The following is a 19,897-nucleotide window of genomic DNA, read 5'->3' on the forward strand; positions in this document are numbered from 1 at the left end:
TGAAAATAATATAAAAAAATATAAAAATAAAAAAATAAAAAAACTGCTGTTTGATTTCGATCATGTTTCTTGATGACTTTCCTCTACAATTAAAACATAAGATCACTGAGCCTGTCTTCACAACTGACGAAGCAAACCACAGACCGAAACACAAATGCAGGAATCTTGGAGTAGTCTTCGACTCTACTATGACGTTCAACAACAACATATCACATATCGCTATATCTGTCAGGTACCAGCTTCGCAACCTCTCCCACATTCGAAAGTTCCTCTCTTGCAAAGCTACAGAGCAGGTTGTGCTTTCTCTCATAACATCACGACTTGACTTCTGCAATGCCATTCTCAGCAATATGCCAGAGTATCAGATCAAGCGTCTCCAACGACTCCAAAATTCGGCCGCCCGACTTGTCACCCTTACTAAAAGATCAACACACATCACTCAAATCCTCAAGGCCCTGCACTGGCTCCCGGTTCAAAAGCGCATCCACTGCAAAATTCTCCTTCTTGTGTATCAGTCTCTCCAGGGCACGGCACCAACATACATCCAGAACCTGCTACATCTTCATGCTCCACCCAGGCACCTCAGATCATCGTCCACCAAACTTCTAAACATTCCACGCACATGGGGAGCCCGCTCCTTCTCACACTTTGGCCCATCACTATGGAACGAACTCCCCCCTAAACTCCGACAACTCACTACATATTCCAGCTTCAAAACCCATTTGAAAACTGATTTGTGTGCTTAAAGCCATTGGACCCTTTCGGTTCAGAAAAAGTAATAAAAGTTCACAGATTTACAAATAACTTACAGGGTTTACAGAAGGCAATGGTGAAAGACTTCTCTTGAAATATTATTCCATGAAATGCATTACTTTTTGAGAAAACAGCAAAACAGTATAAATTCTCGTTAACGAGAATTACGGATTTATTTTAAACACATTTGTTTTCTCCCGACACCGATGACCGATTGAGCCTAAATTTTCACAGGTTTGTTATTTGATATAGAAGTTGTGGTACACAAAGTGTGGGCCTTGGACAATACTGTTTACCGAAAGGGTCTAATGGCTTTAACTATATTCTTTGCATTCTGGCTTCGGCATATCTCCTGCGCCAGGAGTGTCTTTTAGACAGACATGGCGCATTATAAATTGCCACTTTTATTATTATTATTATTATTATTATTATTATTATTATTATTATTATTATTATTATTATTATTATTATTATTATTATTATTATTTTTATTATTATTATTATTATTATTATTATTATTTTTATTATTATTATTATTATTATTATTATTATTATTATTATTATTATTATTATTATTATTATTATTATTATTATTATTATTATTATTAGAAAACGGGGGTCGTTGACAATTGATAGTAAAAAAACATTTAAGTGATCACTGATGAGTTGAAGTCATTAATATTGAGAATTAATTGGCATGAACCGAGCCGCCGACTAAATCTATGCTAAGCTCATGAATAATGCAGCAGCTTTATGAATAATTCATAAATTAACGAGGATTCCTGATATAATTTAGTATAGCAAGTCTGCAGTTGCAAGCTGGGGGTTTAAGATACTTCCGGCCAAAAAAAGGTACCCGGCGTCTATGTCTAGTTATTAAACATAAAGTTTAATAAACATGAATTCTTTAAAATTTATAAAGTGAAAGTCAAGATCTCAGGTTTTCACAGCTTGAATCTTATATACATTTACCAACAATGAAATGGTTTTTGTTCCCCTTTATGTTTAATGATAGTGTTGCATGGGGTGTCTGTTTGTTTTTGTTTTTGTTTTTTCTTCTTCACAGTTTGAATGTATTTCTTCTGTCCAAATTCAGTTGACTGCTTCGAGTGCTGTGGTTAAAACTACGACTCCCGAGGTGATCCCCGGAGCGTTCTATTTTCATTAGTTATAGGCGCAGCCGAGGGAAAAAAGAACAGTCCCGGCATCACCGAGAGAGTTGTAGTTTTAACCACAGCACGAGTTAAAGCAGTCAATATTTTTTTTTTAACGCCCCAACAGACTATTATTTTATCATCTTCGTACACGTACCGTTCGTACGCGCGTTTCAGATACACAGATGCACAACTGATTGGGTTCGAGGTGGGTAAAAAGACGTTTGGGTACTGCACGCCGTGTATCACACGGCAAACGATGCACTATCACACGGCCGCTGTCTAGTAAAACTGATACATATCATGTGACGCGCTCTAAACCAATGGAAATGCAGAATATTTGTAAGGGGTGTTATAATTTACATTAGCCCACACCACGGACAGACGCTTCGTCAAGTTAATAATTTATTAACTCTCTGTTTAGAACAGGAAGAGAAAAAAACATGTCAACCTACTCAGAACACCAAAAGCCATCTCATCAATCGCAACAACATTTTCTTTGTCACACTTTCAAAAAATACAAAGTTGACGTCATCAAGGCCATCATTGTAACCACCCACTGTGTGTTTAAAAGGGCAAGGGGAATTTACATTGAACACATAAACAAAAACACAAACACGAAATTTTGTTATTTTTAGAATTGTAATAACAAAGATTATCGACTTGCGATGATGGGGTATAACTTTAGAAGCCACACTGTGTTTGTTGTTATCTTTAAAGGCACTTGTTAGGTTTGGAAATACTCAAGATATGTAACGAGCAATGGAGAGCCATTGTTAGTATAACACATTGTGAGAAACGGCTCCCTCTGAAGTAACGGAGTTTTTGAGAAAGAGGTAATTTCTCACTAAAATATTTGAATCTGAGAAAGACTTCAGGACTGTAGCCTTTCTCTGAAAGCACTCTAATTAAATTTTGCAACAAGGGTGTTTTTTGTCTTCCTATGATTACCAATTGAGTCCGAATTTGTACAGATTTGCTATTTGATGTATATAATTGGGATACACCGAGTAAGCTTCAACGATACCAAACGTGTTCACGGGCCGATTTCACAAGTCTTAACCAAGGACTAGTCATATTATGACTCGTTAGAAGTTGTTAAAGACTTCAGGTTAGTCCTAAGTAGGACTCGTCCCTAACTCGAAATAAGACTATTCTTAACTCTTTGTGAAATCCACCCAGTGCCTTTAACGTCGAAATTGAGGGCTGTGTCGATGCGGTGTTAGATAAGAGGTTCATCAATGCCTCAAAGTGAGATGAATGATCATGCGAAGACGTCTGAGGGCGTTGATGACGTCATATAATGTGTTCATGTCATGTCAAAATGAGGGTTCATTTATTTAGCGACGGGAGGTAATGAGATCTCGGATGAAAAACAACAGACATTAACAATAAATGGTTCAACGTAGGCCTTGTGCCGGGTTTCGATTACGTTTTCCTGGCTGTCGAATATTGCTTTTTGCTGATGAAGCGGGGAAAGAAAGCTGAAAAACCTAGTACTACGGACTGTTTTCGTACTAATGTCGACTGTTTTCTTGATTCTAAACACTGTGTCAAACCAATGGCTGAAGCCGTGGAAGTACGCGATAGTCTGCGTTTTTTTTACATAAATAAAGATATATGTATCAGTGATTACTGTCTATCACTGGGAAGACAACAAGAGGATTATTAGACTTGTGGACAAACCGTTAATGGTCTATCGCGGTGAGACAGTCGAGTTGTGGCGGTGCTCTCGCGCGAGCTGCTGGTTGCCGACTTCTACTCCCCATTAACCCGTAGTCGTGAGAGCTGCAGTAGTCTCGCGGGGCCAGCAGTGTCGCGAGATTACCGCGGGAATCGTGGGGAGATTCAATAGAGTCGGAACGCTATCACAGCGACAGACATTTACCGACTTGTCCGCAAACCTACAATGGGATAGGAAAGAGGCAGGTATAGGTGCTCAATTCAGTAACTCTTCAATGAATAACTACCTTTTTCTGACGACATCGACAAAATATTGATCGAAACGTCGATTTTTTTGTTTGCTTTTAAAAATCAGCTTGAACAAAAACGGCAACAAGTTGTTGTCAATGCCTGGTTTCATTGGCATTAAACGACTGAAAATAGTGGTATTGAAAGGATGCGAGTCAATCGCAGCAATACTCCCCAGCTCTACTAGTACCATTCATACTGCTGGGTGGAGAGAAGCAATGATGATAAAGTCGCTTTACACAAATTCTTTGGTCTGAAATCTAGGTCAGCCCTGACCGGGAAGTTCAAAGTTAATACCAGTGCCGACTCTCAACAAAATGGGATTCCAAACTGTTTTTACAACTCATCATATCCCTCGAAGAGCCGGGCACCAATGGCATTAAACAACGTGATGTTTTGACCATCATAAAGCCCCCAGCGCGTCAGTCTTATACAGTCTAAGCACGTGGTAAAGGTTGTTTATTGCGGTTTATATAGACGTCACAGCAACCTATTTATTGCATGACATCTACGCTCTCATCAGAAGATGCTCTCAACAAACAACGAAAAATGATCAAAATAAAAATGTGCAGAGAGTGCCGTCAATATACAGAGGGCCCTGTTTATTGGATGTTCGTTGTACAAGGCATACAGACCACTCGTTCACGTCGACCAGTCCATGCATGCACACACAAAAAAAAATCCTTTGTACTACTTTGGGCCTTAAAGGTGAGACAGGGGGCTGATAAACCCCCCCTCCATACTCAGAGCCCTTGTCCCGCCCCTATTGGGTGCACCTCTCCCCAATGAGATCAACAAACATGGCAACATGATCAGAGGACGGAGCTTGAAGCCAAAATCCAAAGCCGAAGCCGTGGATTTGAAACGGGCCACAATTCAAGATGGTTCAGATGTCACGTGATCAGAAAAGAGACAGAAAATGTGGATCTGGTTCAGGTGACCGGGGCAAACCCTCAGAAATCTAAGAATTCATTCATAAATCGTTTATCAGATGTGGGTGAATATTTATACACGCCATAGAACTTCGAATGGAATCCTTTTTTCCAAAATAGTTTATACTATCAACAGCTGCAGTTATGGTCATTAATTTTTCGAGTGATTACCAGTGACCGACCTTTGCCTAGTTCTTTTATTATAAGGAGCTTACTTTTTTTTACATTTCCCATACCAATCTATGACCCTATATTTAGCCTATAAATGGTTTATTTTTATGGGGTTTATTGTTGTGACTGTTTGTGTTTTCTCATACAACACGCAGAGAGCATTGTTTTTATAATGTAAGGTCGTCATATTGGAGGCTCTTACGTCAGAATAATATTCGGACGTAAGAGCCTCCAATATGACGACCTTACATTATAAAAACAATGCTCTCTGCGTGTTGTATGAGAAAACACAAACAGTCACAACAATAAACCCCATAAAAATAAACCAATATGACATCTTAAATATAGAGCTTCTTGTTGTTGACCGTGGAAAGGTCGGTAGCCTAGCAGTGCACCATAAACAAATCTCTCTTGTAGATTTGAAGAAGAGGTTGCCGCGAAAACTGAATCTCACGGGACGGGAACGCTGTTATTAAAAGTGTTCGAGTTTTTTTTTTCATCCATTCGTTTTCTGTGTGTTTCAGCACCATAACTTATTATGTCAAAGTAAATATCTCTGACATTAAACAAGCTAGTAGTGCATCTCTGTTTGCAAAGGCTTGCTAATCCCGTCGTCCCAGTGTAAAGGGGCACGCAATTTTAAACTTTAATCTTTGAAGTCCCGCCTTTGAGTTTGTTTTTCTGTTTTTTCTTTCTTTCTTTCTATCTTAGTCCTTAAATACTTTTGGAACCTACACATACACCTGGCAGGGGTACACTGTGTTTGTTATTAATTTGTCAAATATTACTCTACTTCTATCCAAGCGTTCTATTTATGCTGTTTGCTATACAGGCCTTGGCTTAATTTTGCATAGATTAAATATGTTGACTTTAATTGATTTTTTTTTGTTTCAATGTGGCTCTCCCCCTACCGGGTTAAAACCAACAAACCGATTTTGTATATCTTGTTTTATTTGTACTCCAACGCAAATACCATTATTGTGAATTTCTCTCACAATTTATTTTCAAACAACATTTTTTTTAAAGCCATGCGGTGATAAAAACTACTGTAAAAACACCATATGGGTCCATTTTAAAAGATAGACCTGCTGTCAATACAAACTCCACGAGAGTGGCTGTTTGTCGAGTTCTGTGTTGTAATATAACATAATATGCAGATGGCTTATGTTTGCACAAGAGTGAAACTGCTGATAAATTTGAGACACCGATGGAAATGGATTTGGTGTTGTATTTTTCTCCGGGCTCTTTTGTAAGAGCCCCACACAACAGGGTCTTTTATCAAAAGGTAAATTGTTTGAGAATTGGTATAAATACATCGGGATACCAAGTTGGTGTGACTGCTATTCCTTGCAAAGAACGATTGTAAAACGGTGCCCAACTCTACTCTGTAAGAGGTAAGTTGACTTTTTTGTATGATATGATTTAAAGGCAGTGGACACTATTGGTAATTGTCAAAGACTAGCCTTCACAGTGGGTGTATCTCAACATATGCATAAAATAATTTGAGCTTAATCGGTCCTCGAAGTTGCGAGATAATATAGAAAGAAAAAACACCCTTGTCACACGAAGTTGTGTGCGTTTAGATGGTAGATTTCAAGACCTGAAGTTCTAAATCTGAGGTCTCAAAATCTAGTTCTTGGAAAATTACTTCTTTCTCAAAAACTACGTCACTTCGAAGGTGCCGTTACTCACAATGTTTTATACTATCAACCTCTCCCCGTCACCAAGAAAGGTTTTATGCTAATAATTATTTTGAGTAATTACCAATAGTGTCCACTGCCTTTAAACATTTTGTTAGTGAGTATCATTGTCATACAGCACATGATGACGATATTTGTATATTTACACTGTTTCAAAGAAAGAGTGTAGGGCCTACCTTTATTTATTTTTTATCGTTCGATTGTTTCATTCCAATGTTAAATTAAATGTACTGAAAACTGACATATAAAAATGTAATTGCAAGAGGTTTGGGCGTGATTCAGATATCGCAGAAGCCTTCTTTTTGCAGCTGAATAATGTCCACGCAGGAAAAACAGTCCTAGTTAATGTGTTCACAGTCTGATAAACGTTGCTAACAGTAGCGCTTTCCACATTCAGTTGTGGGGCATTAAAACTGATGTGTTGCTATACTTTTAAGAAAAAAACTTAAAACTACTTTCCTAAATCTAATAGATTTGTTCTATCTTGTTTCAATTTATCCTTTCTTTGTTACGCGTTTTGGTCATGTTTTGGAAAAGTGCAGTTTAAATATTATTACTAGTATTATTTATTTTTAGTAATTCGAAGTGAAATGTTTTTCAAAATGCTTCTTACCAACAAAAGCTTCTATGAGCTTCTTATATAACAAAGAGTTTGTTTTTGCAATTTATTTTAAGACTGATTACCAAACGTATGCATTCCCTCTATAATCCTTAGCATGGACCATGCCACAATTCCAAAGGAGTCGTTGTCAAACAATTATTTATTTGGAAAACTTTCCCCGAATAAACCAGTTTGTCAATTAGTAATGGCAGATGAAAAACTGAATAAGCTTAACCTGAGCAGACACTTGATGGCGCACTATATGTTTTGCAAACCATCGACGTGTAAACCAGTGCAGTCAACCTCACAAGTCAACACCCATTTTGAACAAGTGTGACTGACCTTGGGCATGCCCTAGCAGGCACGATATCATGTTGATATAATAATACGATTCTCGGTAATACCATTTCCCAATCCTTTGTATCCAAATTTAATGGAAATCTTTACCCCTTCAGGCATTACCGTTAAAGCGTTTGGGTACTTTTTGTTGTAGCTCAAAACACATTGTACCCATATCAACATACGCAGTTTGAAGACAATTAAATACTACCATTTAAAGGCGGTGGACACTATTAATTACTCAAAATATTTATTAGCATAAAACCTTACTTGGTAACGAGTAATGGGGAGAGGTTGATAGTATAAAACACTGTGAGAAACGGCTCCCTCTGAAGTAACATAGTTTTCGAGAAAGAGGTAAACTTCCACGAATTTGATTTCGAGACCTCAAGTTTAGAACTTGAGGTCTCGAAATCAAGCATCTGAAAGCACACAACTCCGTGTGTCAAGGTGTTTTTTTCTTTCATTATTATCTCGCAACTTCGACGACCGATTGAGCTAAAATTTTCACAGGTTTGTTATTTTATGCATATGTTGAGATACACCAACTGTGAAGACTCGTCTTTGACAATTACCAATAGTGTACACTGCCTTTAAATACTAATTCCTGTGGTGCTGTATGTAGTTTTTAAGAAATTACTAAAACAATGTTTTACAAAAATTCGTCTCAGTTTTATTTAGCATGTAAAACGTATTTACCCATTAATAAAAAACTACAGCACTTCGGCAATAATATTTCAAGGGAAGCTTTCTACAATGTGTATCTTGGACAGTGTATTTGTGTCCTACAAAATGACCTATATCCTTAATAAAGCATCATTGCAAAGTAGCAAAGGTGATTCGTCTTGACTAAAACAAAATGCGATGTTGGTTATCTTTAAAATAGGAAAAACCAGAGGCGAACACATTCACCATAAACCATGGCATCGATGTCATTCTACTCCACGTACCTGCTGCTCGTAGCTAGCTTACTACAGGCCCAGCACGCCTCGGCGCTCGGGGAGAGATTTACCGGATCACGGGACGTGCTCCCACGGTAAGCATCTCGTTATTAATCCCGATGTTTTATGAAAACAGAGACAGGCATGAAAGTCATATCCCGCATGATGTTCTTGTTTATTCCGCTCTAGATACCACAGAATGCAATTTGTAACACAATGAATCTAGTCTGACCAGTCTAAAAGATAAAGCTACCCCCCCTACCCCCGCCCCCGGAAAAAAAGGCCACAAACAACTAAAAGCTGTCGGGGATTTTCGAGCAGGTTACGAATCTGGCAAGTAACTGGTACAATAATCGATACCAAGCTTGACAAATTAATATTGATAACAAGACTAATCGTTACAAAGACACAGATTGACAATTAAACCAGACATACAGATATACACAGATATACAACTAATCGTACCAATATCGACAACTAATCGATGCCAAGATTGAGTAGGACTCCAAGAAAGTTGCTTTCTCAAAACAGATGAGTTTTGACCGCAAAATTATAACTCTTTATTGTGCATCGTCTAAATGTTGTTATGGACCATTCTAAGCCACCTGGATTCAGACAAATATTACATCTTAATTAAAGTTATAATAACTCATATTTTTATTTCCAGAAGCTACAGGGTTTGGGTGAAAGTTTCATAAAAAGGACATGCTTCCATATAACTATGAGACAAATTCAATTAAATGCATTTTGGAAAAGGATGGCATTTTGGTCAAGGTAGTTGCGTGGAGATAATGTCCTTTTGGAGACAGGTGCATTTCTAATACGCAGCGACTTAGCTCAGAATAAAGTAGATATTTGTAAACTAGTGGCTCGTCCAGTTGCATCCTATAAAGAATGACCATTTTTTTTGTTCAATTGTGCAAACATCAACTTTTTGAGACGGGCATGTTCTCGGGCCATAATAAGGTTGTTTTTGTCTACTTGTATATTTTAAAAGAGGAAACATTGAGCCTATACAGATTAAATTTCTGTGTTTCAATCATTTAAAAGGTCCATTTATTTTATCAAATTGTTCTCTGGCAGCACTGACATGGTCGGCCTTCTTAAGATGTCTATAACGAGCATCTACGAACGAAATGCCAAGATTCTCAACCAAGAACTTATTAAGAACCTTGCCTTGGTTGAAAGTGCGGTGAGGGGTGACATGGGGTAAGTTTGTGCTTGGTCTCTCACAGAAAACTACAACTTTTTTGAAACTATGAGACAGTGTATTTTGAGATACTATGGGGATTGTGAAATACGCTATAATAATATGATACATTGTGGGGTGGTGAGGTTGTAATATAAAACACTGGTGGGTATCGTGCAGTAGTCTAGGGTATCATCAAGTCATTAGGATTTATTTTTTTTTGTAATTTTAAGTATTGTGGGGCAATGACGCGATGATTTTGAATCATTACGGTAAACACAACTATAAAACCTGGCATAGGTTGTAAAATTCAACATGGCGTATTTGGTTGCGTATAGGTTACATTAATAAGAATAACAGTAGAAAATGTTGAACATTAGCGCCAATGTATGTCATTGATCGACACTCAGGGCGCCAAAAACCCAAGATGTCTATTAATACAAAAGACAACCAAAAGTTGAAAGGCTATGGTTTCCAAAGCCATTTAGGCTTTGATATGACTCTGCTGTTCCAACATGGCACGTATGCACATAGCCTATTAATAAGTGTAACAATTATGTTTTGTTCTCCTTTCTTGTTGTATTTTGTTTCTATTGTCCAGGCCATTGAAGAGAGGTTCAACAACAGCAACGTCACTTGGGGGCGGGGCCTTGTACTTTCTTGCTCGAGAAGTTGCGCAGACCGCGAGTCAGACAGCTGTACAAGCCAACAAGCAGCTCTTTGAGCAAGCTGGATAGACAATGCTTCAATCTTCTGTTTTTAAATGGTTTTCACTGAGCTTTTGGAAAGGGAAAATCCACAGTTGCTTTGCTTTTGTGTCTTTTTGGAGTTTAGATGTTTCCCCGGTCAACTTCAAGCAATTCACAGTTTCATTATGACCTACTCAATATTTAGGAATTTTCCTCAAATTCATTGATGTAAAATTTAAAAAATTGCCAAGCAATGTAATGGTCACCTGTTTCTGTTGTACAGGTGGTTAAATATAACCATGCAGGTATGCCTACCGAGCATAAACGCACTCGTTAAAGCCCCATGAATTAAGACTTCGATTAATGAAACAAAAACACGTTATCATACACTATCTGTTATAGGCAAAAGGTCAATGTGCTTGAAAGGTCAAGTCTTTCTGATTACATAATACCTTTCCAATATTAAAGGTGTAGCACTTTTGTATCCGATGATACTGGTTCGTGGTAATGTTGTATGAGGGCAAAGGAAAACTATAGAGAAACGTTGAATTCAGATCTTCCATTTCTCTTAAACCGCTCTTTTTAATGATATAGGTTGTTTGTGTCATGAGAAAATAGTGCGGGGTTTTGTGGTTTTTTTTTTAGGTCTGCAGATAATATGCCTACAATCTTATTGAATATGACTTTATTTCAGAGTGAAAAACTAAGTTTCAGTGAAAACAATGGTTGTATTATTAACCAGTAAGACTTTAAGTAAACGATTGTGTTGTTAATATTCTTATCCTGAAAAATACCTTTAATAAAGATTATCAAACTATACATCCTATAGTGTTATGCATGTATTCACTTCAATACTTCCTGGCCTACATCTAGTATTTCATTTTCTATGTCCAACTTCCTTATTTTATTATTATATCACACTGGTCCATGAACGAAAATCGATTTTTCATTAGATTGGATCTAAGCACGTTCAAGAGTAAATCTGTCAATGCGCGGACGTGCATCTGTAATATCAAACTCAATCTTCGGAGGTAGATATTTCGAAATTAATCAAATTTATCTTTTTTTACAAGAAACCTTGCACCCAAAATTTGTTTCCAACACACATCCAGTTGTGTGTAGGAAGAGAAGATGAGGTGGAAAATGAATGCAATAGAGGATGCCAAACTCGTTTTAGTCTCTATGCAAAGGAGCCCATTGATGGCATGAGATAAATATTACTTAAAAAAATATGTAAATTATTAATAAAGCAAACATATAACATCTTAATCACAGTTGACCCTGATTCCAGATTCCACGGGATCTGATCAATTTCTTGGGTTAGTTTGACACGGATCGTGTGTCAAAGTGACTCGGAGACCGGATCCAAAAATGTGTCTTAGATTTTAGCCGAACTACGGTTCACTATGACATAGAGTCCGGATTATATTGGACCCGTAGATGTTTGGAGAAATCCCCTAGGCCCGGAATCCAGGTCAACGCTTACCCGTGAGTTTTAAGAGTGTATGTTAACTTCGCTGTCGCAAATAGGCTTCCTTACAAATGAACACGCAAGCTATGATTTGCAAGTGTCCATAGGGTGTTATAATTGGGGACATTGCAACTGAAACTACGCGTTTAGGCATACAACTATAAGACTCAAGAAGGAGGCATGGGAAAAACTACGGAACGAGTCAACCTTAATCAATTAAAACAATTGCTATGTCATCAACCATCACATATATTGAGGACCGTTCACTTTAATAAGAGATATTTTCCATAACAATTTATGATGGCTTGACGAAGGAAATGTTCTCATTTACAGATGGTTCCGGACTCAGTCAAATCCAAAATGTATCTGGCATGCCAAAACAAAACACCGAAATCCAAATCTAACTCGAGTACGTATCACCATTGCACGGTTTTTTGTACTGATCAACTCATTGCATGCTCAAGAGAATTTGGTTAACAAATCAATTCCCGAGCCTGTGTATCTATATTACTTGTTAAAGGGATCGCAATCTACATAGGATCGGTTCACTGTCATTCAAATACTACATGTGTGCCAATTATGTACAATGGGGTGTACGTATATTAATGATGCTAACAACTCTTTTCTATGAGAAAATAGAATTACCAACCAAATGGACTGATGATATAAAATGTATTAAACAAAAATTAATGGCCAGACGTTTCGACCCTAACGGAGTCTTTCTTCAGTAGTTTTAGGCTTCGAGATAAATTTACAATTTACTTTTATTTTGAATACTACGGTAGGCCATATTCGCCAATTCCTAGAAAACCGTTGTTTTGGACTCGACAGACCAAAACTTATTGATTGTTTTTCGTTTTTTAGAGCATTAGCAAAAGGCATTTTAAAGGGAAAGTTTACTTTTGGTTGCGTTTTTTGAGATATCGCCAAAAATCCACAGCGATAATATCAATAATGTAGCCTCAGACAGAAAATATTATCCGAGGTTGGAACATACAACCTGAGAAACGTGACTATCAGTGACGCTTTTCAGATTCAAAATGTTGGGGATGAAAACTGTAGATTTGTTCATAACATTTTTGTCTTTGTAGTGCAAATTCACCAATGTAAGTTCACACCCTATGCAAATGCGTATTACAAAGATAGACGAAACGATTTAGTGTGAAGCATGGGTGTTAGGTGTGATCAGTGTTCATGGATTTATGGTGCAAGTTGTAAAGACAATACTTTAGTAGTCACTGCATAATGTGATATTGAATGACAACATAATGCGCTCTGCGCACAGTGTTGTTGACTTAAAGCCATTGAACACTATTGGTAAACACTACTGTCCAAGGCCCACACTTCGTGTATCACAACTGATATATAAAATAACAAACCTGTGAAAATTCAGGCTCAATTGGTCATCGGGGTCGGGAGAACGCAATGGGAAACCCCACCCTTGTTCCCGCACGTTTCGCCGTGTCATGACATGTGTTTAAAATAAATCCGTAATTCTCGATATTGAGAACTGAAAAGCATTTCATGGAATAATGTTTCTAGAGAAGTCTTTTACCATTACCTTCTGTAAACCCTGTAAGTTATTTTTTAAATCTGTAAACTTTAAATTTTTTTCTGTTCCGAAAGTGTGCAATTGCTGTAAAGGCAGTGGACACTATTGGTGCTTACTCGCAATAATTATTAGCACAAAACCTTACTTGGTAACAAGTAATGGAGAGCTGTTGGTAGTATAAAATATTGTTAGAAACAGCTCCCTCTGAAGTGACGTAGTTTTCGAGAAAGAAGTACTTTTACATGAACTTGATTTCGAGACCTCAGAATTCGATTTTGAGGTCTCGAAATCAAGCATCTGAAAGCACACAACTTCGTGTGAAAAGGGTGTTTTTCTTTACTCCAAATTTCGACGACCTATTGAGCTCAAATTTTCACAGGTTTGTTATTTTATTATGTTGACATATCACCAAGTGCGAAGACTGGTCTTTGACAATTACCAATAGTGTCCAGTGTCTTTTAAGGGAGTGATATTATGACTTCACAGTGGCTCAGCTCGGCGCTTCATAAGCGACTATACCAGGACCCAATCTCACACGTATGGCCCAAATTGAGACCCAACCTCCCCGCACACTACAACAGAAGGAAACACAATGTTTGTTTTAGCCTAATTATCTCTCGCTGTTGACGAATTCCTTGTGCGCCGCTAGTTCGTGCAATGTCAGTGTTAATGTTAGAAGACACTTTCTTTATTTGTACACTAGAAACAAGGTTCTATCATCTCTCAAAAATGGAAATTCACCCTTATCGAGCGAATGAAACAAGTGACAACAATCGATTGATCTAGAACTTTGAAATGTTTGGGTCCGATTTTAAAGAGGGTGTCCCCCCCCCCCTCCCCCTCATCCCCAGGTACGGTGGCTACGTGGCTTCAGGCGGTAGTCAAGGGTGCGACAAGACGAGAACAAAATTGACATGATTTACAGAACTTACTATAGACCTAAAGGTAAATTAGAAACTAAAGGACTGGTCCTGAATGAAGAGGGCTGACAGCAAGGCTTGAGTACAACAGAATGTGAAGAGTAGATGGGAGATGAGGGTAGATTGGGTAAGGACAGGGAATGGCGTGGGATAGGGAACAGCAGGGAATTAGGAGCAGGGGCAAACCCGGTGCAATCATGCCAGGATTATGAAAGTGTTCTTGAACACTATGACACGAAAGTATGTTAATCCAAAGAGAGTGACAGCATCTCAGGGGGACAGAAACTCCTGTCACTCCTGGTTTTAAGCTTCAATGCCATTGACACGGGGTCCTCCTAAAGATGGATGCGGCTTACCGGACTCTGAAAACTTGGATTCGGAACAGGCCCCTTAGTCTCGGATTCGGAGCTTGGAGTCGGAACAGGCCCCTAGACAGCTACAGACGCACTTCAATATTCACGGCGTGTTAAATCGCATGATGGGTGATTTAAATTCATCATGTGAGAATAATAATGCGCTACGAGCGACTTGATGCCAAGTGCTCTGCAAGGGCGCCCTCCTCAGGTCAAATGTATACGTTGTAGCTCGTGTGCCTTTTCGATACCACGGCAAGACAATGCTCCGGTTCAGGCTCCGTTCGCCTGTTTGATGAGTCCGAACCCCGAAACGCATTGTTTTAGTCTGGGACCGATTACAGCATTGAAGCACAAGACGTGTTTTATTCGGAATGGTCAATCATGAAAACAAGTCCATTTTGCACCAATAACAAATCCCGATTTTAAATCCACAATCTGATTTGGAGGCTGTATCTGTGGTTGATTAACCCCCGTTCTTTTGATCAACAATCCGTTTTACGGTTTTACTGACAATCAGTTGTTACGGATTCACAGTCCGTTTTTGAGGACTCACTCTATGGCGGATTCAAATTCTGTTATTACTTAATATTTACAATCTGTGAATATTCATATTTCGATATGACAGAATCTCAATCCGGTGATATATAAAGGGCTGACTTCTGTTGCAAAATGCGAATCCGTAAATTGCAATATTGAGTGCCTTTTGGCGGCCCCAACCAGAAACATTGGACAGCGTGTTTGCGTGTTCGCTTGAGCGCGGTGACGATGCTGTTTAGACCAACCGGTAACCGACTTGTTGGGTCGGTTGGGCTTTGGTTTGGGTCGCCAAAAAGCACTCCTAGTCTCGTTCTTTAATTTGTGTGTTTCCCTTATAACGGATAACTGTCTGCTTTAAACTATCACTAATATTCAATTGCACTTGAAGACTATTCTAGCCCTCCCTTTTCTGACGCCGTTTTTGACATTGTCCAATGACTGATGGTAACAAGTTCTCATAATTTCATTAATTTTATTTTGTGGCTGCACCGTTTCTTAAACAAGATCCCTCTCAAGTTACAAATTAGATTGGTTGGACTAGTACTGCTTTCATGGTGTAGAATTGATTTATAAACGTTTACAAACCGCACCATATAACACAAATTGTAAAGAAATTAACTTTGAGATTTTTTTTCTGAGATCTTTCCAACTAAAGTTAGAGTTTCAAACATTCTCTATTATAGTGTAACTATTAAAGGGGTGGCCTGTTTTTTTCTCGATGTTGTGTCATGGTGCCCTTACACACGGCAATTTTTAAGGGGGGAATTCTTTTTCTTCCAAGGGAATCACTGAACATGGACGCACCAAAGATAACACAGATTGTTAAGAAATTAAATGTGTGAGTAATTTTTCCTTCTGGGAACCTCCCTTCATTTCAATTTAAAGTCAACTGTATCAAGCACTCTATTAAAAGTGTAATTATAAGGGGATGACATGCTGTTTCTCGACTTTGTGTCACGGTGCCCTTTAAGGGTCTATATATTTTTTGTAGGACAAAACACACAGTGTCAACAGGTTTACACTAAACTTACACAGTTAGAAGGCAATGATAGTAGAAAGCTGCCCTGAAAATATTACTTACTGAAGTGCTGTAGTTTTTGAGAAAATGAGTAAAACAATGTCATACAAAAATCGTCTCAGTGATCATGAGACGAAAATTATTTTGCATGTAAAAACTGTTTTCATGACATTGTTTTACTCATTTCTCAAACACTACAGCACCTCAGCAACTAATATTTCAAGGTACGCTTTCTTCTATCGTTATCTTCAAACGGTGTAAGTTTAGTGTTTATCTGTGGACATTGTGTTTTGTGTTACAAAAAGTATCCAAAGTCCTTTAAACACGCCAGTTTTAACAATGGAACAATACTAATAGCCGACAAGGTTTTCTATGTTCTAGTGGTACCCCATAAATCATGAATAATAAAACAACAATGGACGTAGGCTACACAGAATTGGACGTAGGCTACACAGAATTGGACTGCGAAATGAATACGAGGTGAACGGTACACCTGTACCACGTGACCGTCATAATATTGACTTAGGCTCAATTTCTGGCGTAACACTCACGATCCTCAAATTGTGACGTCATATACATCTGACGTCACATTTTGAGGATCGTAAATTACTGGATACCAGCCTTGCGCCTACGTAAATCCCCTCTTCCAGAAATTTGAAAATTTGAGCTCAATCGGTCATCGAAGCTGCGAGATAATAATGAAAGACAAAACACCCTTGCCACACGAAGTTGTGCGCTTTCAGATGATGCATTTCGAGACCTCAAATTGTAAACCTGAGGTCTCGAAATCAAATTCGTGGAAAAATACTTCTGTCTCAAAAACTACGTCACTTCAGAGGGAGCTGTTACTCACACTGTGTTATACAATCAACCTCTCCCCATTACTCGTTACCAAGTAAGGTTGTATGCTAATAATAATTTTGAGTAATTACCAATAGTGTCCACTGCCTATGCGCACGCAAGATGTGCGATTTACATATAACAAGGGTCCTCCCTTCAGATTGAACTTTCCGAAAGTTAGGATAGGGCATATGTCCGAACCTAAGTTTAGGTCCCACCTGCCCCCCCCCCCCCCCGCCTTCTCTATCAAAGGGGCACCATTTTCTATATCTGACTGGGGCACCAGGGCAGTAAGAGACCGTTCAGGATTCTTAATTCAGACAAGATCTCAACGACCAAGTTCCGGAAGAAAAGAACCTTGCAGTATAAGACACAAAAACCATCCAACGGGTGAAAAACAAACTGTGCATAAATTTTAAACTAAAAATTATTCAAGTATTTCCCACTGACCGCATTTCACCTTTTGAAGTTTTATGCTTTCTTGCCAATACATAGGTGCCTCAGTCCATAAATTCATCATACTCCAGCCCCCCCCCCCCCCCATCGCTCTTATTTTTCACATCTATAGACTCCCCCCCCCCCCCTTCACAGACCGCCACGAAAGGAGTTAGCTAACGGAGTCTTGAAACATCTCGAAACTCAAACCCCGCGAAGTCCCTGGTGATTTTTTTAAGCGCTGCCGCTAAGTGTACCGGGCAGGCACTCCACTCGCTTTTAACCAATTATGGCGTGGGGCTCCCCCGGGCGCCAGGGCGGGTTTTGGAGGGGTCATCGGGAGGCAAAGGTAAAAAAAAATATCCCTATAAGAAGAAAAAAATAGGGGAAAAAATAATTAAAAAAACAGGTGGTTCGGACTCACGGTTTTAATAAGATCCACGCGGGAAAAGTGTGTAGTATGTGATTTTGTGTTCATCCTTATTGGTAGCTGCGGTTTTTTTCTTCTTCTTTAGATGTCACGGTCAATGGAGTTTTAGACGTGATGAGAGATAGGAAAACAAACGGTCCGGGATGTCAAGGGTCTGTTATAAATAGTGAACCAGACAGAATTGTTTGAATGGTGATGAGTGCCACGTGCTTTCCCCCACTCTCTTTCGTTTACCTGGTTACTTATATAGGCGGTAAGGTGACATGTCAACCCATCAAAATAGTTGGAAAGTACTCATGAAAAAATGTGTATTCTTTTAAAAGGGAAGGTGTTTGGAGGATCAGGAGGGGAATGTTCCATCACAACAAGGGCGCACTGCAATCCCCATCTGTACTTTTTGTTCTGATTGTTAAAAATGTTTAAAGGCTAAAATGTTTTTTTATTTGATTCTGTGTATGTACTAGTTTATTTATTTAATGTTTGTTTTTTTCTATGTAATAGCAGTATTTATTATGCTTCTTTAATAATGTGGATTAAGTGATGTATGTTGTCGTTTGTAGAATAAACGGAGTAGAATAACTCCACTCGAAAGAAAAGAAAATGTTAAAAGGCATTTGACACTTGTAATCTGGTAATCACTCCAAATAATTGGTGGCATAAAAAAACTTACTTTGGTAACAAGCAATGGAGAACTGTTGATAGTATATTAAAACATTGTGAGAAACGGCTCCCTCTGAAGTAACGTGGTTTTTGAGAACGAAGTAATTTTCCGCGAATTTGATTTCGAGATCTCAGAATTAGATTTTGAGGTCTCGAAATCAAGCACAAATGAAAGTTCACAACTTCGTGTGACAAGGGTGTTTTTTCTTTCATTATTATCTCGAAACTTCGGCGACCAATCGAGCTAAAAATTTTACAGGGTTGTTCTTTTTGTGCATATGTTGAGATACACCAAGGATGAGAATTACCAAAGGTGTCCAATGACTTTAAAAGAATATTAGATGAACGATTTCAACACGAACGAAATGCATCTTAAATACAGTGGACACTATTAGTAGTTGTCAAAGACCGGCCTTCTCACTTAGTGTATCTCAACATATACATAAAGTAACAAACCTGTGAAAATTTGAGCTCAATCGGTCGTCGAAGTTGCGAGATAATAATGAAAGAAAAAAACACCCTTGTCACACTAAGTTGAGTGCTTTTAGATGGTTGATTTCGAGACCTCAGTTATAAACTTGAGGTCTCGAAATCAAATTTGTGGAAAAATACTTCTTTCTCAAAAACTATGTCACTTTAGAGGGAGCCGTTTCTCATAATGTTTTATACCATCAACCTCTCCCCATTAGTCGTCACCTATAAGGATTTATGCTAATAATTATTTTGAGTAATTACCAATAGTGTCCACTGCCTTTAACTCGTACCATTAGAGCAACTTCAGCAGCAGCTGTAACAAATGGAAGTTATCTGGGCACCGAATCAATATTGCTTTTTTATATTATATTTTTATGGTGATGAAGCCAAGGATGCCCCATAATGACTTGATTCACTGTGGCGGGCAAGCCCGATGAAACCTGTAAAAAAAATATATTAAAAAGGTTGCCTGCCATGTGAACCATAAACGCAGGGGTTAACCCCTACTCTTCCACAATATGATGTGTCCTGGGTTTTAAGTCTATTTTATGTAAGGTAATACACAAGGGTTACCAGCTAAAATACAATTTCAAGTGCCATGTCAGCTGCTGGTTCCCGTGTTTATTTGTCCTCAAAAGATTTCCGTTCAGCAATAGTTGCTTGGACTCACTAAAACAGCTTCATGAAAATTATTGGTGCCAGTTCCTGATCAACCTTACGCATTTTCTACCCATTCCATTGCTGACGCATGCGCACTGAATGTT

The 19,897-nt window shown here is 38.4% G+C and overlaps 1 protein-coding gene across 1 annotated transcript; it reads left to right on the forward strand.

The window, feature by feature from the left end:
- The first annotated feature begins 6,305 nt into the window (after window positions 1-6,305).
- On the forward strand, window positions 6,306-11,627 carry LOC117305834. The gene is made up of 4 exons (XM_033790708.1): window positions 6,306-6,375; window positions 8,508-8,657; window positions 9,646-9,771; window positions 10,353-11,627. The coding sequence occupies exons 2-4, from the start codon at window positions 8,542-8,544 to the stop codon at window positions 10,486-10,488; spliced, it is 378 nt and encodes a 125-aa protein (XP_033646599.1). The 5' UTR covers window positions 6,306-6,375; window positions 8,508-8,541; the 3' UTR covers window positions 10,489-11,627.
- The last annotated feature ends 8,270 nt before the right edge of the window (window positions 11,628-19,897 follow it).

Source organism: Asterias rubens, unplaced genomic scaffold (genome assembly GCF_902459465.1).
Source record: "Asterias rubens unplaced genomic scaffold, eAstRub1.3, whole genome shotgun sequence".
Classification (NCBI taxonomy): Eukaryota; Metazoa; Echinodermata; class Asteroidea; order Forcipulatida; family Asteriidae; genus Asterias; species Asterias rubens.